The sequence below is a fragment of the Paramormyrops kingsleyae genome, chromosome 6, assembly GCF_048594095.1.
Source record: "Paramormyrops kingsleyae isolate MSU_618 chromosome 6, PKINGS_0.4, whole genome shotgun sequence".
In the NCBI taxonomy this organism is placed as follows: Eukaryota; Metazoa; Chordata; class Actinopteri; order Osteoglossiformes; family Mormyridae; genus Paramormyrops; species Paramormyrops kingsleyae.
In genome coordinates, this window is record NC_132802.1 from 8,376,608 (window position 1) to 8,399,192 (window position 22,585).

At 45.0% G+C, this 22,585-nt stretch overlaps 1 protein-coding gene and 1 pseudogene across 1 annotated transcript; both read left to right on the top strand.

The window, feature by feature from the left end:
- Positions 1-1,869: 1,869 nt before the first annotated feature.
- On the top strand, positions 1,870-2,024 carry LOC111855880 (U1 spliceosomal RNA; annotated as a pseudogene).
- A 1,399-nt stretch (positions 2,025-3,423) lies between these two features.
- LOC111855644 (stathmin-3-like) lies at positions 3,424-18,729 on the top strand. The gene is made up of 5 exons (XM_023834846.2): positions 3,424-3,571; positions 13,023-13,118; positions 13,858-14,036; positions 16,119-16,310; positions 16,733-18,729. The coding sequence occupies exons 1-5, from the start codon at positions 3,553-3,555 to the stop codon at positions 16,790-16,792; spliced, it is 546 nt and encodes a 181-aa protein (XP_023690614.1). The 5' UTR covers positions 3,424-3,552; the 3' UTR covers positions 16,793-18,729.
- Positions 18,730-22,585: the final 3,856 nt, after the last annotated feature.

Genomic DNA, 22,585 nt, shown 5'->3' on the forward strand with positions numbered 1-22,585 from the left:
CGTGAGACCCGAGTCTGAAAGCTGAGGGCTGCCGTTCCCTCAATGCCGATGATAGATCGCTTCCGACAGGGACGGATCTCTTCTTCCTGTCTGCTCTTATTAATACATGCCCAAGGAGCAGTGCCTGACTCTCGCCTAGGGAAAATCTCAACCCCCAAGTGTGACTGGAATGAGATCCATCTCAGTCTCTGTCTCTGTAACGGCCGTTTGACTTTCAGAACTGAGATTCTCCCTCTGTCGCTCTGTCACAAAGGCCCAGTTTTAATATCCACAGTTTTATGTGTCTGCTGACTTATTCGTGGGCATGTGTTTCTCCAGGGTGTACTGTTCTCTTTGTAGTTCATGTATATGCATAATCCAAGGTTTGCTCTGTGGAATAATTATACAGTAAAACAGGAGTTTATGTTTTGGAAAACTGGTGCATTTATCAAGCATTCAGTCTGTGTTGATTTTTTTTCCGTTGCTGTTCTCATGCCACATCTGAGGTAATTTGTTCATCTCTCTTCATAGGCACTGAGAAATCGGTCCTCATCTCTGATACCTCCCTTAGGCTTCCCTTCGCAATATCGTACCGCATCTGCAAATTTGATCGTATTTAATCTGATTTCTCTATGATGGCTGAGGCTCCCAACGCTGTTAAGAATGTGTAACTGAGTTTCAGGGTTAAACACATTTTGGTGTTTAAATGAGGAGTGAATTGATACTTATTTTCGAGCTATAGAAATACATATCGATATAGATGTTTTGAAGATAAATGGGCTGCTCCCATACCCACTGAGCCACACGCCACCCAGCCGTGGGTTCTGGCAGAAAGGAACTCCGGTACTGATTCTTGGCATAATGCAGTGGGATGAGCCGATGGCTAATGGAGCTTATCGATACAGCAATGCGAAGGGGATGGACAGCATTGCTTACTTTGGCTGATACTCTTGCCGTTACCCTCCATTTGGCAACATCCAAGGTCAGCCCTCCTGCCCAATTAATTTAGTCATCCTGAATCCTTTTTAATGATGGTTGCCACTTTCAATCTGAAGAAACACAGGACCCCCCCCAATGAAATATAGATTCCACCCCAATATGAGTTCCCACGCAATAAAAATTGCCAACCAGCGGGTATGAAATTATGAAATGTGTCTGAAAATATGGGACATCTTATTTTTTAATACAGAACAATAACATAATATATGGTACGAGTTGTTGCCACTATGGACCTCCCCAGTATCTTGCTTTGAGAATTGTTAGTCTTAAGAAGAGTAGCCTGTTCTGGCCTTTCATGCTGGCAGTGTCTGTGTTGTTCTTCCGCTCAGATGTGCTGTTAATGTGGATCCCTGGGTACTTGTGTAACTGCATCCAGCTCCTCTCCCTACAAGCCAGCGCCTTTGTCTTAATGATGTTAAGGTGGGTGTCATTCTCGCTGCACCGCGCGACGGAGTTCAGCATATTCCTGCATTCCCTTTCATCCCCGTCGCCTGAACCTGGGGAGCTGCGGTGACTCTCCTGCAAAGCAAGACAGCAAAAGACATTTGAACGTGACGCGGCCATTTGCCATGTAAACCTCCGCTCTCACGTTTCTGAAGGAGCGTCTCCAGTACTGGTGTGCATTCACGAGCAGCTGCAGTCCAGGTGAAAGTCCAGCATGAAGCAGGCCTAATACTACTGTTTGGGGCCTCGCTGACGGCGGTTCATGCTCAGATAAGCCCGAAGAAACCACATACGGTCCTTGCAGCCATTAATTAAATCATTTATTAAATCAATTTGCACAAATTTATTATATCATATTATATTATATTATATTATATTATACCTGTATTATATTATGTGTGTGTATTAATGTAATACAGTACATGTATATATTGTATGTACATATAGATACTTACCTGGCGGGAGAGACATCATGATCATGAAGGTTCACCCAGGGTGAGGCCCAGCTATTGCTGTGCTGACCCCTGTGAATTCCCCAAATGTGGGAATCTCCACTGCATAATTTCTGGTAGGGGGGGGCACTGCATTCGCACTCTCCCCCTGATTTTTCAGTGGGCAGTGATGGCTTAAAAGTTAGGGAAGCGCACTTGTAAATGATAGTTTGCTGGTTCAAATTCCCAACCTGCAAGGCACCACTGAGTTACTCTGAGCAAGGTACCGCCCCCAATCACTGCTCCCCGGGCGCTGAATTAGCTGCCCCCTGCTATGTCACGTTGTCACATATGGGTTAAATGCAGAGGATATGTTTTATTGGTGGTGTGTCAACAATGACCACTAAATTAAGAGATGAGAATGTAATTACAGATGTTGCTATGTGAATGGGATAATTATCATTAGCCAAGGTGTCACCAGGATGAAATAAATGACTGTTGCTTATTTCACTCCCTTCGCAATGCAGACTCTGATGTCTGATAAATTGTCACAGACGAGGTCGACTGATCAGAAACGCCGGATGAAAACAAAAGCCTGACTATTTCAAAGGCAGTCACAGCGCCGGTAGACGGCGGCCTGTGAGCAGCGCCTGAGAGCAGCGCGGCGCGGCGCGGATCTGAGAGGGCACTCCTTAGCGGTCGCTCTTCAAAGCGCGGCTCTGAGTCCCTTCCCGTTTCCTCTCCCAGGAATCTTCTGCAGAAGATTCATCAAACGAAACGAGCCACGCTCCAGCTTGAAATGCGTTACACACGTATTTCTTTGTTTTGGACAAGTATGGGGCAGAGGAAACCCCCCCCCCTCCCCCATCTTCCTAATTATCTGTGAAAATCTTGTTTTGCGCCACGCAGATCCACATGTTTTTCATGTGCGGTGACAGGATTAATGCGCAGTAGCCCAGTTAGGAGGGAGGGGGAACCCAGAGGCTCAGCCGTGCTCCGCAGGGTGTGTCATGTGTCATTATGTCGTGTCATTATGTCGTTCCCTCCTTGCTCTCCTCATACAGCGTCTCCTCTCTGCATCCTCACCCTGGTAAGCAGCAGGAGAGCAGGCGGCACCTCCCTCTCTCTTTGTCTGCTAACGAGAGCCATGTTGCCGGTCGGCCTCGGGGGGGTTCCCGCTCCCTGACTTCTGCTGCACCTTCCCTAGATCCCACCAGCTTCCCCTGCAGCCATATGTCCTTCAAATCAACTTTTATGGATAAAATCTGGCGAAACACACAAGAGAAAAAATTTGCCGGTTCCAGTGTGCCAAGGACTTCAACGCCGGCGGATCCTAAGTGCCGACTGGGAGCTTCCGTGTGCAAAGGGCGTGGCCTCCCCCCCCCCACCCCTCGGTGAATCCGGTGGCTGGGGAAACGCTTACATATTCATGAGGCAAAACGTGTGACAGTGCAAGAGGGGGGAGGGGGCTGGCTGTGATTCGCGGATGGGTAGGGCCGCGTGTGCGTGTGTCTGCATGCACGCGCCAGGGAGGGAGGGGCTGGCCCACATGCCCCGCCCCGATCTCCCCTCCCAAGCCTGGTCAAGCCGTGGGCTCCTCATTGTTCAGCTGGAAGCCTCAGAGGGAGATTCAGCTCAGCATCCTCTGCCTCCTCTCTGTCCCCACGGCAACCCGCTCTGTCCACAGCATCCGGCAATCATGGCTAGCACCATGGCAGGTAGGGGAGACGATGCCCTTTCTTTCTACCGTGGACGCGGGCGGCTGCTGGGACGGCTCCTTTTAGGAGCTCGCCAGGATATATAGATAGCAGATCGAGACACTGCGGATCTGACCGACTGAGGAGGTGGCATCTGCACTGTGTGGGATGTTCTGTTACCCGTATTTTCTTCTTTATCATCACGGATGTTTAAACATTTGTTTTTCTGCCACCTAAATTATGTAATTAATGGCTGGATTGTTGGGGTAAGGGCAAGGTTTGGGGATAAATGTCTTAATCCCCGCAGCACAATAACATGAAATATATGCTGCCCTGTTACACTGTAACCAGTGTCATTGTAGGTGGATTGATCTCCCGCGTTAGATCTGCTTTGATTCTCCTTGGGCTGTGCTCCAAAGTGCGGTTGATGTATGCACGAGTCAGTGTTGATTGGTTTTACGTTACATAAAAAAGGTCTGTTTTTCCCCCCCCCCAGCCAGAGATTGCAGCACTGTGGTGGGGCGGGGGCTGCAGTTTGCTGCCTTTTCTGTAACCCGGCTAGTATGATACCCCTGCAGAGGCGGGGGGATCCGTGATGGGCTTCCATCTGGGAGGCGGCCGTCGAAATGCCAGCTCACGCCACTGGGGTAACGATTCGGGGTCCGTCCTATAAATCACCCATGATGGATCCTGTGGCTTCCCAGACATGTATTGATTCACATACATACTGGGGTGTTGGTTTTTCATTATTGCGGCACATGGCAGTCTGAAGCATTGTGTGTGTGTGTGTGTGTGTGTGTGTGCAAGAAATTTATCATACATTTTGATTTGCTCTAGAGGTCTGAATAAGTGAGGGTGTGACGTTGGTGGGGGTGCTGTGTGCACCTGTGTGTGTGTGTGCGTGTGTGTGTGTGTGGGGCGGAGGAGGGGGCTTGTCTTCCAGCTGTTCCGGTCTCAGGTTTTGAGGTGGGGGGGCGAGCTGGGCTCCGCTGTTCAGCCGGCACTCAGCCTTAATTGGCTCAGCTAAGGGGCAGAAAGCCACAGACACAAGGCGCTGGGCTGGTGCCACCTTTCCCAGCACCTCCCTGCGGACGTGCAGCAGGGGAGCAGCTGATTCCCAGTCTGCGTTCAGATCCAACCTGGGAATGGTGGGGGTGGGGGGGCAGGAAAAGGTGAAACAAAAGGAAACGGTGAAAGGGGGTGGGTGGTGCATTCAAACCAAGCCGACGTCACGCTCCCTGATAGGGGGCTCGCTACGGAACCAGGATCCAGCCGGGAATCCGCCCTCGGACACGCGTGCTTATTCCAGGGAAGCTGGGGGGGGGGGGGGGTGAATACAAGGCGGGGCACGGCCTTTTCTAGCTCTTGTGTTTCCAGGCAGACAGGGAAGCGGTGAACCCGGAGAGCGGCGGTGGCCACGCCTTTTTGGCGAGGGGGTGCCCGATAATTAGACTTCATGTGCCCCGCCCAGCGGCGATTCACGTCTGCCATCCGGCCGGTCAGACACGCACTTAACATCCAGTCCTCTGGTGTGTAAGGAAAGGAGCTTCTAGAATCATTCTACATCATTAGTCATTGTTTCATAAAAATGGATTAAGGACTTTGTTCCACTTCTCAGCAGTGAGACTTTACATTGTTCAGTAGGATTCTGACGGATCACTCCATATTTGCACAATAAATGCACAAGACGAATGTTGATTCATTACATAAATAACCAAAATGAATCTCCCGCATGGACTTTAAGAGAAGGGGCTTTGATTCCCAGGTCTTTCACTGCGATTTAGCTGATCGAGGCTGTTGCCATTTTGATGAAAACAAGGTTGAAAGATGAGATTCTGCCGCTCGGATTTGGGGGTCTTGTCTGACCCACTGAGCATATTGCCAGCAGCCGTGGTCCCCACCACCTGCCCACCGCCAGCCGGCATTCTCAGAATGCTTCCGGAATGTTCTCCCACCACCGCCTGCCCGCGGCTCCCCAGTGCATCTGCATATGAAAGATCAGCGAGCGAGACGGGCAAGGCGTTGCATGAGTGAACGGCGGCGATATGAGAGAAGGGCTGGACCACAGGCCGCAAAAAAGGGGGGGGGGGTTTTACAAAGGCATGCTGGGAAGGAGCTGAAATTACTGCCCAGTGAAAAGAAGTATAAAGATAAAGCAGACTGGAAGAGGAGATTTAAACCTTATCTGCATGTAATCCATAAAATGTGTGAATAATAAGCCTGTTCCAGAGCGCAAATAGAATATAAAGGCGGAAAAAAGGAGGAAGGCGGAGGGACTGGGGATTGTTAGCAGTCAAAGGGGTGTGAGGATGGATGGTCAGCAGCCAGCTGGAGATAAGGGGCCAATTGTTATTTTAGACTACAACTAATGTAACCAGGAGCAATACAGAGCCGGTGTTAAATGGAGAGTTTGGCTGTATGGATCCCTGAATGGGGATCTGGCCCCTCCTTCAAATATCAGCCCCATCAAGCCCAGTGTTTATGCGAGGCTAGAAGAGGCAAGGCAGGACCTGGCAGAGCCACGTGCCACAGCCACAAAAATCATCTGATGCTGCTTCATAGATTGTCTCCCAAGAGGGGGGTCAAAGGTCAGCTGGTGAAGATGAATGTTCTAATGCGCTTCGGCTCAGCGGCCGCAGGGAATGGACGGCGAGTAGCATCCCGGCAGGGCCACAGCCTATGGCACGTGTCTGGGAATGACTCCTGTACAATAATAGACAGTCTCACCCTGGCTGCGTTAGTGGCCCCGAGGCTTGTGCATGACAGCAACGAAGGCGTCTATTTTTCCGGAGCGGTTGGCTTTCTGCCGAAAAAGCGCTCTAACAGAAGACTGAGTCATTGCAGCTGCTCAAAAGAGCCCTGAAGAACGTTGCATAGGGAAGGACACCTTCCCACCTGCCCCATGGCCATTCTAGCTCTGCCAGAGACAGCAACACGTATAGGGGCCACCGGGCCCAGCTCCGACCGGTAAAGACCAGACACTGCAGCCCTGTCCCTCCGTGATGACTGTCCCTAGGCGATTTACTGCCTGGGGAGATATTATGACACGCTGCCAAGAGCCTGTTTGGTGTCTGCTGTTGATTCATAGTCTTTTTTTGGTAAAAATAGATTTCTAATCTGAATGTGCTCTGTACTGTCTTTGGGGGAAAAAAGTATGGTTATTTGAATGTGCTATAGGCGAAGCACATTTTTGGTGAATTCAAGCTTTATTTTTCTATGATTAGATAGATAGATAGATGCTAAGCACAACCTCACTGCAGCTCTGCTTGACCTTTAGCCTAAAATCATATTCTGTATCTGTATTCTGCTCACAACAGAAGTTCCAGGGGCCACACTGCAAACAATGTAGCTCACAGACCCTCCACTGGCCACACACAGCATCTCTCCCCAACACCAGTGTTCTTCACGTCCTTCTGATAATTACGGACACAATCCTTCCAGGGTGCATTCAGTGCTGTATCTACAAGTATCCTTATGAAACGTAATATATAGTTTAAACATTGTCTATATAATCATGCCATACTAGGGAAGGAGATCACCATCAAAAATTTGCACAAGTACATTGGAATGCTCGTTTTTGCACATCCCATCTTGATCTCCTTCGAGACATGCACACATGGAGACAGGGGCGTTGCTAGAGATTTTGGGCCCCATGAAAGCATATCATATTAGGCCCCCCAGTCCAAACCAATCCAGTTATTTTCCTAATTTTTTAGGGCCCCTGTCACTCAGGGGCCCTTGGAATCGTCCTAGCTTTCCTCCCCCTTACGGCGCCCCTGCATGGAGATATAACTATTCAGCTCGACCCAGCCTTCTTCCTATTTGTAATGTGCCACACATGAATAATTGCAACAAACAAACAAATAATACTTTAAAAATCTAATTGAATACCTACAGAGCAGTGTGTGTATTGATCTGTTGTGTCAGGTAAGTGGGTCAATTTGGGATGTTGCATGTCAGCTAATGACATTTCTGGGTATATGTGGCAAAACAGATTTGTCCATTGGGATCTTCAAATGGCAGATTCCATCCTATTGAGCTCGTGACAATGTTAGGTGACTTCAGTTCTTGGGAGGGGTGAATATATTCTGATAAACTGAAACATTGTGATGCCAGACTGATGAGCAGTTCCAGTAGGCAATAATGATTCAAGACAACAGAGAAGAAAATAATAATCACTGATACCTGTGGGGAAATTCTCTCTATGCCTCCCCAACAGCAAGGTGGCTGTGAAGGGCAGCAACCCATAGCAGTGCCCAGGTAGCTGAGGGTTAGGGACCTTGCTGAAGGACCTGCAGATGTGCCAAGGCTGGGCTTGAACCAATGACCTTCTGATCACAGGCACAGAGGCTTAGCCCACTGAGCCACACACTGCCCCCCTGAGCCCCAGCTAAATTCAGTCACCTAGCTGACTCTGCTCCAAAGCAACTTACTGTTTTTACGTAATTATATGGTTGGGTTTTTAAGGTTAGATTCCTTGCTTGGAGGTATACAGTACCCCGTACCCTACAACTTATGGAGTGTACAGGCAGCTTTTCTTGATCAATAGTCAACTTACTGCTTCATACAGCTATTGCTGAGTGCAGTGCAGTGACTCTCTGCTCCCATCCAGTCACACTCACTGATCAGCAATACAGTGACACTCAGCCCCCATCCAGTCACACTCACTGATCAGCAGTGCTGGGAGTCTCTGCTCCCATAAAGTCAAACTGACTGATCAGTGGTACAGTGACTCTTTGCTTCCATTCAATCACACTGACTGATCAGCAGTGCAGTGACTCTCTGCTCCCATACATTCACATCTGCCATCTGCAGTGCAGTGACTCTCTGATTGGACCCACTTTCCTGCCATGCCATAGTCTTTTGTTTTTTTTTTTCTTTTTTAATGTTTGTTTTTTTTTAATTGTTGTTCTTTAGATGTGAAAATCCCAGATACCAAGGGACTGTGTCACATCCCGAACTCTCCCACAACTTCTCTCTCTCCTCACCTTCTTTCTAGAAAATGGCCTTTAGGGCTGAGTTTCTAACAAGAGCGCTTTAATAATTAACAACCTGCCGCATCCAGTGGAAGCTTTAACGGACCCTTAATAATTCAGGCATGCGACTTCCAGCGTGGCAGCATAAAAAGAGGAAAACTTGTCCACTTGTCACAGTCTTTCCTAAACAAGTGCATTACGTCGAACCCCATTGAGCCCAGCAAGATTACGACACGATAAAGGCTAACTGAAATATCCGTCCTCATTTACATGAGGTGTCACATGACGTCCTGCACGTCTTCCTGTGGGAACCTTGGCTCTCTTCTGAATATATCCCTGTGGTATTCTTCTCCTCGCTCTCTCTGTTTCCTCCCTTCCCTCATGTTTCACAATTGAAGCAGCTTTTATGAGGGAAATGGAGCAGATCAGAGAGCAGAGCCCTGAGCAGCGATGTCTGTTCAAAACCTATAGAGGTGGTTTACAAGCCTCCCTGATTTACAGGTGCCATTTAGCACAAAAGACTGCCGCACAGAGAGACGAGCGATAAGCCCGCCGCTCGGTAAGACAATGCAGAGGCCGGGCATCAACATAAATAGACTTGCCCTTTTTCTAACACCTCCTTCACCGAAGGACAGACACCCTTCAGGCAGAGATATGACCTTTTGCGCTGCCATTAGCAGTAACTCAGGTCAATAAGCCATAAAAACAAAGCATGGAGCTGTGCTATGTTTAAATGCTAAGAGATGTTCTCTCTCCGTTTGTCTTTACTGTTCCTTCGAGGTCCCGATGGGCAGTGCTTTAATATTGCATCAGGATTTTGTTAGACGGCCAAGAGGAGCCCGACCCGGCCCACAATGCACTGCAGCTCCATATTCCCACACGGAAACATGGGCTGCAGGAGGCCGTCGAGACTGGATGGGCTCATAGTTATGCTGATAGCTAAACTGGGTCACCATGATGGCAACACGTCCCCCAGCCCAGAGCGGCTGATGAAAACCAGCCAACAACAAATCACAGATCAGCAGGGAAGAGTGTTAATGGATGGCAGTTCATTTCCCCTGGAAGTGTCAGTAACGGGCAAGAGTCTGCGAAAGAATCGGCAGTCAGGGACAGTTATACGTCCGAAATCACAAAGACGACAAAGGAATTCATCGTGAGAATCAAAATCAGGATCTTTGGTGCCGCGCATCCAAGACAGGTGGAAATTTTGGTTGGCACAGCTTAACACTGCTAGAGATACCATGACAATAGACAGTTAACCCTTAGGGGATAAAGCAGACAGAGAATAAAAAGAAGACACGAGATACACAACAGAGAGGAGTAAATGTTAGGTATGTGAGAAGTACTATAGTTTTATGCATATTCAAGTAGAAATTAGTGAGTAAATATCAACAATTAATTTTCCACTTTCCATCCATCCATCCATCCTTCAGTTTTTTTATACCCGCTTGTCCTATGTGGGGTCGCAGGAGTCCAGAGCCTATCCCAGAAGTGTAACCCGGGTTGGGGCTTCAACCCATCGCAGGGCACATTCACACACCAGTCACTCACACATGCTCACCTATGGGCCATGTAGTAACTCCAGTTAAACTCAGCACGTTTTTAGACTGTGAGAGGAAAACAAAGCACCCAGATCAATCCCCATGACAACATGGGGAGAACATGTAAACTCCACACATGTAGAGCCAGGGCAGAGACTCGAACCCTGGTCCCAGAGGTATGAGGCAACAGTGCTGACCCTATGATATATTAACTATATTAAGTTAATAATAAAAACTAGGCCAGTTTTATACATCCTGTTGTGCTGAAGACCCATGAAATGAACTGAAATCACACTAGTTGCTGCCAATCATTTGACTCATTTGCTGTTGATCATGTGACAAGAGCTTCATTGAGTTGGAGCGCCAGGCATCGTCGCGTGCCAGTCCTGATCGAAAGAGTGCCCATCTACAGGCCTTCCAAAGTCGACCGTTTGTCAAAAGGAATTCATTCCTGCTAGCCAGCTCAATTAATATCGCACGACCGTCCAGTGCGGTGAAGGAGAGGGTAGTAGGAGGCTGCAAATAGGCTAACAGGCCTCTCTGTATGGGAGGCCATCCAACCGTAAAACTGAGCTCTGCTCCAGAGAGTTTTAACAGGAAACAAGGTCCATCGCAGAGAGCAGCCAATCTGGAATGAAAAAAAGAAAATACCCAAGTGTGTTGAAGAATGTGAATCTGACATCAAACGGCTCCATGAGAGCTTCCCTGGGCAGGTTCACTACTGGCCAGAACTCTCCTTTGCAAAAATGGCAGAAGAATTCTTGGTTGCAGCCCCAGTCTTCATTTCAAATCCATGTCCGCAAATTAGCATTGACATTTTTTATATGACAAAAAACTGAAATATACAGTTATGCTGGATCTCTTCCAAATAATGCATTTTTCTGCCCAGTTCAACAGTAACTGGTCCATTAATGAAGCCACCGACCAACAGTTATATGCTTTTATCCCGAAGCTGTTATTGTATTTCTCACAAACCAGATGCAATAATGGCCGTTTAATCACCTTACCACAAGCATTTCCTTCCCTGTGCAATCATTTTTTTAAATGTTCCATTCTTCCATTCCATTATTATTTTACCATAATGTCAACCATTGTTTATCACCAGTCACAATTTTGCTGGGGTCCCCATTTAGATAATAATATCATTATTGTCTGGTTATGAATAACCACCCATCTGTGTGAATACCATTTGTCATATATTTCGAGGCCTTTCATTATCGCATCAAAACTAATTAAAACACCTTCTAATAAAGTTTTTAACTATATATTGCCTGACCTCCTTTTCTAGTAATTTTTTGGCTGGGCGGAAAATGAAATATATACTAAACTCTCAGCGTGATAAATTATTAATGCCGTTTTCAGCCTTATGCATATGGGAAAGGTCAGGCACAGATTGCTTCATTAATATGTATTAGCAGCTTATGTGTGGGTGTTGTAAGGCTCGATTCAGTTGGAATATAAGGACTCAGACAGCAGCCTCGGTACTTAAACCATCGATATGATTTTTCTCAGTCAATAGCAGAGATTACTCCTGGTGATCTGGAAATCGGAACATGCTGTAACAGAAAAAGAGAAGCATTGACAGTCACGCAAACACGTGTGTCTTTGTGTGATTTTGTGCCATTATATTGAGCCTATATTGAGAATATTTACGTGACTGTTTGTGATTCATCAAGCATTGTTGGCAGTGCTTCACCTAAACAGATGACCGTTCACGCCGTTCTCTGATACGCCATCGTTGTATGTCAGAGCCGGTGAGACCAAAAGTGACAACATTCTTTAGAACAAATCTATCTGTCTATCTGGCCAGCCTCTCTGCTGCACAAGAAACAAATAGAGTTGTGAGTGTCTGCTTTCAGTCGAGAGGGGCCGTTTAATTTCATGAGTCAAGCTGCTTTCCCTGGGAGAATAATGTCTTTGTGGTGAATACCAGAACACTCTGGGAATGCATCGCGCAATAAGATGTTCAGAAAGCTTAGTGTACATTTGATACATTAAATCAGTGTTTCTCAGCCTGGTCCTGGGGGACCCACAGACAGTCCATGTTTTTGCTCCCTGCCAACCCCTGGTAGGTAGGGCAGGGAGCTGGGAAGGAGCAAAAATGTGGACTGTGTGCAGGTCCTCAAGGATCGGACTGGGAAAAACTACATTAAATGATTCAGACACTGGGTGTGTGAACCAGCATGCATTTCCAATGCCCCCCCCTGCCACTATGCCATAATTATGCTAATACGTGTGGCTTTTTTTACATTCTTAGCAAGCCTTTTCAGTTGAATAAACAGAGAGGACAACATGAATTGCTGATTATCTCTCATGTGAATGGGTTGATCTTCCCCCATGAAGCTTGAGACTGACAGAAACAGAATAAGGGGAGTTGCTTTTGTACTGGATTGTGGCTTTTACACAAAAGCTGTGTGTAGACCATTTTTTAGATCCACGTCGCTTAGATCTCTGTGTTTGAGTGAAAACGTGTTTTTTTTTCTGAAATACCAGAGCATGTGTCTTGTCATGTGATCAATTTCAGTCCCATCGTTTACTCCAAGATCCAAGGCAAGCAAAAGAGAGAGAAAAAAAAACAAATCACACTTACATTATGAGAACTGGATGATACCAATAATGCGTCACCATATGCATTCAAGGATTCAAGGACTGAAAACTTTATTTGCCGTTTTCTCACGTACATATGTACTGTACAAGGCATTGAAATTCTTGTACAGATTTCTCAGTATGCAACATACAGCAAATACAGATATCAACATAGGAAATGCACATAGTAAATACACATAAATATACATGTTAATGAATATAACAAAACACATGTAGACTCTCTGCCAATGTGGGCATCAGTATGTAAAATATAAGACATGTCAGCTTCTATAATGGTCTCTTCGCATTGGCTGGACTTTTGTGGTTATTATATGCTAATTTAGCTTTTTTTCCCCCCCCATCTTTTAGCCTACAAGGACAAAATGAAGGAGATGTCTATGCTGTCCCTGATTTGTTCCTGTTTTTACCCACAAGTACATCCCAACAATATCTACAAATATGGAGGTTTGTAAAAAGTGCTTGGTGAGAGCAAATCACTTTGTGGATGAAGGTGTTACAACATGTGACTTAATATGAATCAGTCAGATGTTTAATTAGAAGCTTTTTCTTTGCCGTTGCATGTCAGATAGTTAGTTCTTTTTAATACAGTGGCCTGTTGCTGGTCATTCTGTTCCTCCCAGTATGCATTTAGCCACACCACAGAGCAGTGTCTAGTCCTGGTCCGCCGGAGGACCAGGGAGCCTTTCAAATGCTAATCACAGATCAATGTTGATATTTTTACTTACTTTGACTGGCATTGAATGTAAGTGGATATTTAAAAAGATGATGGCTTGCCAACTTCAAAAGAATTAGAGATACAATTGTGAAAGTTTATATTGAGTCAGTACTGAATTATTATATTCACTCCAAGCACTCAATAGCATAATGGGAAAGCATTTAAATCCCAAAGTCCAGTTAGCATATCTATGGAGATGTTGGGGCATAGACAGAGGCAGAGTAGGACTCCTGCCTGCCGGGCTGCTAACGTTAGTCAGTTGGGTGAAGTGAAATTTTCAATTTCAGAAAGTCTGCACTTGCATTTACATGTATGTAACCTTTTTGATGTAGCTAATTTTAGGTTTATAATAGAATAATATAGATTTGCCATAAGATTTCTTGTGTGAGTGAAAGCTCCAGATGCGTGAGAGTTGGCAACCCTGCGGACGGATCAGCCCTGGTGTCTCTGTTGTGTATCTCCCTGCAGATATGGAGGTGAAGCCCATTAATAAGCGTCTCTCTGGCCAGTCCTTCGAGGTGATCCTGAAAGCTCCTGCTGACCTGTCCCCGGATCGCCCCCAGCCACTGGCTTCCCCCCCTAAGAAGAAGGACATATCCTTAGACGACCTCCAGAAGAGGCTGGAGGCAGCTGAGGAAAGGAGGAAGGTTAGAGGCACAAAAGACAATGCCTGTGTTTAGCAGATGTACATCTTTGAGAAAGTAGGATCAGACAGTTGCGAACCCACAAGTGCAGCCGAGCGGGTTCAGATAGTCCCCAAAGCAACTAGGGTTTGGGTTACAAGCTTCACTCAGGGGCCCAATGATTAAATCACTCTGCTGACCACAGAGTTTGAACCAGCAACCTTCTGATCACAGGCACTGCATCCTAACCCACTGCGTCAAACATCAGGGTTCACAAACATGCCTCAGTTCGTAAATAATCTCAGATACTATGTCATTCTTGAAAAAATACAATATGTTTTATAAGCAGGACAGTATGATGACGATAGCATCAACGTACCAGTCATGACAGCTAATCAGCCCCGTGATGTTCTTCTGATGCACCCCGGCTTTCATCACAAAGTGTGAACACAGCCTAGCTAAAGAGGCAGCACCGGCATGCTCTCAGGCTTAAACAGTGAGATGGGACCTAAACACAGCTCATTCCGATACTCCTCGTACTTCCTGCTGAATACACTTTAGCAAGTAAATGTCTACAGTCGGGTCACTTTCATCATCGACAGAGAAAGCTTCCAAAGGGTGTACTCATCAAAGGATGACACGCAACAGACAGAGGACTTACTTTTCAATTTACGGATGCATTCAGATATGTTCGCCGTCATTATGCAAATAGCTCATCAGGGGGGGGAAAAGAAAAAAGCTGAATCCTTATCTGCTGAGATTCCCCCAGCATTTTATTTTTGATGCTCAGGGAATTTTCTTCTAAGGAGTTTCCCTTGCCGTTGCATATCTCAGCTGTAATGAGCGCTCCGACAGCCAATTACACCCTCAGCGTGACAATCTGTCTCCTGCCTTTGTGCATATTAAACACGGACGTTGGTGCTTGGTGGTCTTGGGGGAGATGCTCACCGCAGACTCGGGGCTGGGGGCTGGGGGATGGGGGCGTGGGTGGGTGCTAGATGAGTGGGTGTAGCCTGCCACTTTTTGGCTCATCCTCCGCACCTTCTGTCTGAATCACCTGTCGACTAGGGATTAGCCGGGAACCACAAAAAGATTATTCTGGACATATGAACAGCGTTTTGAGATTTTCAAAGCTAAAATGTAATTTGATTGCAATGCAATGTGAAGCCGTCCGATAAACGATACATTTTAAATACTAAAATATGCTTCCAATTCAAGTGAAGTTACATACGAGGTGTATTTTTTACAGTTTGGTGTTCGTTTTCAAAAGTTCAGCCAAATAAATATTTGCCTCTTCTTTAAGTGACACAAGCCTTCCTGGAGGATGAGGAGTTCAGGCCCAGAGCCCCTGTGGAAGCATAACTAGATGTGTGAGGGCTTGTGAGCCTGGAGATCAGAGTTGTAGACACTTCACTGCTCTGTCCTATGGTGAGATTTCAAGGGACAAAGTCAGCAAAAACGTGCTCTGGTAGTGCAGTTCACAGCCACTGGTCCCATCGAATGGCACCTGCACAGATTGATTATGCCTCCCAGTGGATGCTTACGAGGGAATATTGGATTCAAGAGGCAAAAAAAAAGTAATCGGAAGCAAATTATGGTTTATTTCCACAATTGCACTTCACGGCACAGCTGTTTTCTGACAAAACTGAATCCGAAGTCTAGCCACCTTTCAGGAGAAACAGGTGCAAATGAGATGCTGGTTGTTCCTAGAAAAGAGACCCTTCGTTGGGCACTGGGGGCTCCTCTGTCACAAGGAATCAGTGGGTGGATCAGCGCAGGTGAATCGTCTGGCTGGCAGCCTGACAGTTAAAGACTCCTGGGACTGAAACGCTGCTGACTGAAGTCCCTCATGGGGACCTGTTGATGTATCGCTGTCAAAGTGTGCACATGAGTACAATCAAAAATTGCTCTCGATAAGCCATTAAAAAGTTAGGTAGGAATTGGACACACCGTGTTTGCGTCTTGTAAGTCAGTCAGGTGTCGCACATCCCTTCAGGTGTCATGAAGGGTTTAAATGTGTCCCTCAAGTGAGTCAAGAGTCATAAAAGATCCTTGCATGTGTTTCTCCTGGGTGAGTTCCTGAGTGACCATCTCCTGGTCTCACAGTCGCAGGAGGCCCAGGTGCTGAAGAACTTGGCAGAGAAGCGGGAGCACGAGCGGGAGGTGCTGCACAAAGCCCTGGAGGAGAACAACAACTTCAGCAGGATGGCTGAGGAGAAGCTCAACTACAAGATGGAGATGAATGAGGAGAACCGAAAGGCGTACCTAAGTGCCTTGAAGCAGCGGCTTCAGGAGAAGGCAAGACCGTTCCTGTGTTATCCCCTAATATCTCGGCACCATGAATATCCCAGAGATTGCCGATAAGCAGTACAAAATCTGCATATATTCCAGACTTATATACGAAACATATATATGTTTGACACTTGTACATGTGTTTAAAAACAAAATACACAAACATATTATCTAAACATATGAGCAGTGTTCAAAATGTAGTTGCAAGGAGAATCAGATATTTTGCAAAGAGTCCTGGTGGGATCAATAAGGTGTTTATGTTATGTTACGTTACGTTATGTTACATTACGTTATGTTGTGTATCTTACAAAGGTTCAATGTACCAAAAAATAAGAAGTTTTTCAGCATGATAATTACCGACATGCTTCACGGTGGTTTGTCTTTGAACGTTCAGTGTGATGTTTCTGATGACCGCTTTGCCACTCCAGGAACTGCACGCTGCTGAAGTTCGCCGAAACAAGGAACTGCAGGCTGACCTGTCTGGCTGAAGCCATTTTCTACTTTTCGCAAGAGATTCCATGTCCAAAAGAGTTTTGCCTAGTAAAAAAAAAAAAAAAATTAACGCAACTTTTTAAAATATCTTTTCATCTAAGGTCATACACTGTTCTGCATCAAATGTTCTCATTAGTCATGAAATAGGAAACCGATTCACAAGTAGACTGCAACTAGTTCACCATTTCCATGTTGATCCATACCTACCAGCAAAGGTACTCCATTCTACTCAGACTAAGGCTTTTGCATTTTTTGATTGCTGAATTTCAAAACACACACCTTCTTCTTGGAAGAATGCGTATAGCTTTTGATGCAAGAGACAAAAACGCTCTGGAGCATCAAGTTTGGTAAAGTTAAGTAGAAACCGGAACAGGGAAGTATTAGGGCATCTCATTTTGTGCATGCCTGAAAATGTAGTTCAGAAATCAGCCAGAGGATCGTCGAACAAACGACTCCAGTGACCTAAATCTAATGAATGTTTGTTTGGGATTAAAAATGTGTTTGTTCTTAATTAATTAAGTCACTTTGCACAAAGCACAAAGAATACAATAACAGTCCCACAAACTGGACACAATTTGAATTCAGCCATTAAAAAAAACAACGACCATCAGTATCATTTTAACCATTCCAGATATTTACTGACGTATGTATTAGTGTGTGTGCAAGAATCGCTTGAGCCAAATTTTTCGTCTTAATTGCAGTGATAGTAGTACAGCGTAGGAACACCGCAAAGACATTATGCCAACCCGGCGTGTTTGCTTAAAGTAAAGTTCTGACTTGATGCTTGTTAATCCTTCCCTTTGTAAATATCTTTTATTAGATGTAAGATTTTCTGTCTGAAAGCAGCCACTTGCTAACTAAGTCATCCCTCCTTACACCTCGCTCCAAATCCATCATTTCAGCCACACAAACTGTATATAATTCCCCTGACAGACCCATTGCTACGATGAGGCTTATTTGGTGCTATGGAGCTGTGAACAACCTGCCTCTTTGCGATCAAGAGGTGAGCTCATATACGTACACAACCCTGGCTCCACCTGGTTGACCAGGAGATTGTTCACTCTGTCAAAATGGCCGACTCCCTTGGCACAAAGACAAAATCGCCAGCCAAAGAAAGTGTATCACACTCGCATACTGTTGCCATCCGCAAGATGGGCTGGCAGAAGCGCTGTTGTTGCTCCTTACAGTATTTGATCGCGTCCGTTGGCCCTGAACTAGAGGTTGCGCGGCACTGAGGGAAACGTTGTGAAATGTTTGCCATTTGAAAACACAGACAGCTGCATTTTATATAAACTGCTTCAATTTGAGGCAAGAAGGGATTCAGCCATTGTTTGGACACAAGGCATGTTACCGTGCAAATGCACGAGATCCCAAAGGCATCCCAATGATAGACATGGAGAGATTAGTACGCCCTCATTGCATCTGGCTCAGAATCATTATGGTCAGAAACAAAGTATTCTTGACCAGGCATCCGTTCAAGTACTTGTATGAACAACTCTAGCTAGCGTTCTTGGTATACATCTCGTTTAGCTTATACAGTGCAAAGGTGTGTTGCGCTAGTACTTGAATAGGTTATAACCTTGCCTTAAGAATCCTCTAGTACTGTACATCGCGCCATACATCGTATGCATTTCCTGCCTCTGCCAGAAGGAGGTGCCACCAAGACAGCTCTGAATAACTTTAGACTTAAATGACAATTTTTGAATGCCATACTAATCACATCTGTTCTTGCACTGCGTTGTGTTCTTAATTACTACTGGACACAGAATTCTCCGTAGCCCAAACGATTAAACGTCAAAAATGACAAACAGAGCTAGAGCTGCTTCTACACCCATATTTTAGGATATCTCACCTGCAGATCAGTGTCAACTGGACATTGTTATTGTGAACGGAAGTGATTAAAAAAAAAACAATAAAGTTGATCATACACCAATTCCTTCTTCTGTCTTAACTTTCTGATTTGGTCCAAAGCTATTGTTGTATATTGCGCATGTATCTGGTCAAATACTTTTCTTTTCCAAAACTGAAAATATCTGTCAGCTTGCTGAAAGAATGTCTGTATTGCATGTGGCTAAATAAATGAAAAAATAGGTAATGGATTTTAAAATCAAGCATTAAAAATATTCAATTCCTTTCAAATTTGTTTATTTTTATATAGCACCCTTCCCAAAATAGTTGCCACAGCGTGCTTAATAGAGGAGTACATCACAGACAAATCATGCACAGTCTGAAAAATACAAAAGAAATCTGCATTTTATATCCATCCATCTTCCAGCTGCTACACCGCTGCATAGCCCAAGAAGCACAGAGTACTGTCACCTTGGATGAGATGCCAGTCACACGATGGACAAATCAGAGACAGCGAAGTGTGTCTTTAGATTGCCAGAGGAGACCGATGCAACACAAGGAGGAGAGCAGATTAACGAACCATTGTACCCTGTATTCTATACCGTTAAATGAAATAATTTAATTGCAAAATCCCAAAGGAATTTGTAAGATTATTTGAAATCCCCTGTATTTCCATGTGTCATTTACATTTTTCTGATACACCTATCTCTGACATTACTCTCCAAGTATCTTGTACTTCTAAGTGCAGAATGAGCTGCTGCGTGAGATACAACCGGACCAAACGAGTCCAGGCGCACATTCTGATTGGACGGAAGTCCGTTGCATTGGTGCTGACTGACTGTTGCTACGGCTAAGTCATCAGCTGGAGTTATGGCACGAGGGTGGCTACCAGAACCAGGCACCCAGTCTTCGTTTTGGCAGGTTAATCAAGTAAATTGTACAGGTTGCAGGTTCATACTCCGGTCAGTACCGCATCTGTGGCATCTCTTAAAAGCGAACAAACAGATTTATGTCAATAAGGATTAAGGCAAGTCCCCGGTAACATAGCAGAATGTGTTTTATGGATGATCGCGTTATCTGCTGGATCTTATAGTACATGAATAAAGTAACTACAAAAAGTGACAACAAAAGCTTTGTAGCATTTATATATAAAAACAGTCTAACAAATGTGGTGTCCCTATCTATTCTATTTATTGTTAATAATAAACGATATAATCTGCTACAGTTGTGTATAATGAACCTCTTAATTAAAAAAAATGTTTTGATTTGCATTAATTCACGACTCAGTAATGGGTGATGATTGAATTTCTGCTGCTTTTAGAACTCACAAAGTTTTTTTTTTTTTTTACTGGGCTTAAATGCAACACCATTGCAGATATTTTCTTTTGGCAGAACATGGCGGTAGAACATATTTTCAAGTAGCTGAACATCACTAACCACCAGCTTATTGATCACCCAGGTCTAAAGTTGATGAGATATACCCAAGTGGAAGTTTGGATGCTTCAGAAGTGGAAAGAGAGAAATCCCGTACGGAATATGCAGATTTAAGGTTGGAAATCAAAGAAAGCCACTGAAGGTGAATCTCCAATGGGTGTCTGGGTGAAAGGCTTTTAATCACCAGGTCTAGGTCCTGGCTCATTTCCAGGGTGGATTTAATGACCCTGGAACTTGTATACCTAACAATTCTGGCGTTGAAAATGTGTGAAATATGCCCCATGGCACGGCTTGGCAATCACCATTTAATTCTGACATTAGCATTTATTATTGCGACAAATAATATTCTCACATATCATTGAATGATTACGTTTGTCAGGCAATTTACTAATTAACACTGAAGTCATGCATCCCTGTTCACATGCTCGAGAGATCAGAATAGGACATTGTAAGAGAAACTGCGCCCTCTAGTGACAGAAGTGAGAATAAGCCATAGGACTATCATTATCACTGCTTGTCATTTATAATCTTACTTCATCATCGCTTCAGTGGTCAGGGGTGTCTGTCATTAAATATAGATCCTCCTTTCACAAAGCCAGAAGGTAAAAGTACAACAGTAATGTTTATAGTGCTAATAAGTATTGAATGCTTCAACAACTTTACTTGTTAAAGTCTATCTCCCCTACTGACCCACACAGTTTGTTTGGTATTCCTGTAATAGCAAAGGCACAAATCCCATTCCCCTAATAAAGATGGAATTGATTAGCATGAAATGTAACTATCTGCCTTGATTTCAGACTGAATAATATTGCTGTCAGTGTAAGCTTACAGTGATCTACAGTTTAACTAGATCCTTTGTGGCACATTCGGTCTGAATGATACATAAGGCTTCCTATGCACGTAAACAACTGTGCACCACATGGAACATGTTTCTGGGACAACTGGGATTTTCAAAACACACGGAAACTCCTGAAATTCACATCGTCAAACTTTCTTTTCCTGCCTTGTTCTCAACGCAACCTTCACTTTGCAGAACTCGGGCTTAATGACTTTTGATGAGCGGCAATTAAAATGGACGGATAGAAAGATGGATGCATGATGGTCTGATGGAGGTTGTCTCCAAAAGCTGGCTTGAGACGGCCCTGTCATATTTACGTAATTAAAGGTGGCGTGTCTGAAATTGTGATGTCCAGCACTTAGGCTGGCATCTCATTTACTGTAGTTTAGCAGCTCCTTTGGACCACAGCTTCAAGCACAGCTGTGATGAAGGTTGCTGTTGCCATGACAATGAGTGGACCAGCAGCTATGCAGTACAGTTGTGAACCAGGTGAAGCCCTTGCTGGTGACCAGGCAGCTCCATGTTCAAAGTCCCCCATTGACCCAAATGGACCGTAGCAGTGTAATCAATACCACTACAAGTCAGACCTGCTGCTTAATTCCTAATGAGAAATTCTAGTGAAATATCAAGACACTGGTGCAGTCAGTCTGAGTCACCAGTCCAGTTCAGTAACTATGTAGCTGTTACTTTTTAAGACGGTACCATTGCTTACTTCATTGTTGTTTCAATTAGTGGTGGAAATCATGATTCTTTTCATTTCATTCAACTGTAACTTCAAGTATTAATGCGTTTATACATCATTACACCATTAATGACGAAAGTGGGGATGTCTTGGGCGTGAATGGAATACATGTGCAGGGGGGGTAGGGGGGGTATATGGCTGAATGCCTACCTACCCCTTTTACCTGAACGATTGCATGAGCCCCACTTTTGAGGTTCTCAAAAGGCATCACACACATTTTACCAAGCCCCCCCCCGGTTCAGCTAAATTTGCAGATCGACAACAATCATATTAAATTAATCTGAGGAGACACCCCCGCCTGGCTGGGCACTTGCACCTTGAAAAGTCTCTGCACAGCTTTGTTTAATGATTATGTGTAAGTGAAGTACTTGGCAAATAAAGCTGATTCGCATGTTGAATTCAATCGTGATGTAACTACACTTGATGGAACGTGCAACAGTAACAAACCACGATTTGGCAATACGCCAGATGGATACTGCAACCTGTTTTTCGGAAAATTGTTTCTTATTAATGTGTGCTGCTTAATAAGCTTAGAACAACATGATCTTCACTTCACATGGTCAAGTCCAAATCCAAGTCCTGACTCTGTGGTATCCAAGGCCAAGTTCACATTGCAGATGTGTGAAGTTCGAGTCGAGGTTACAGAAATCAAGTCAAATAAGGTCAGACTCAAGTCCTGAACTTGAGTCTCCGCCATGGTTCCATGTGTGTTTGCATGTTCTTGCTGTGTCATCGTAATGTTTCCTCCAGGTACATTGGTTTCCCCCCACAGTCCAAAAACAATTAACTGGAGTTACCGAATTGCCCATATTTGTGAATGAATGGTGTGTGAATGTGCCCTGTAATGGTCGGTGCCCCTTCCTGTGTCGAGTCTATAGTGTCTGTCATAGGCTCTGCACCCCCCATGACCCTAAATAGGAGAAGTGG

Excerpts from the sequence above, each read along its gene's own strand:
- LOC111855644 (XM_023834846.2), top strand. Across the intron at positions 13,119-13,857 it reads CAATATCTACAAATATGGAG|ATATGGAGGTGAAGCCCATT; the intron begins GTTTGTAAAAAG and ends ATCTCCCTGCAG. Across the intron at positions 14,037-16,118 it reads CAGCTGAGGAAAGGAGGAAG|TCGCAGGAGGCCCAGGTGCT; the intron begins GTTAGAGGCACA and ends CTGGTCTCACAG.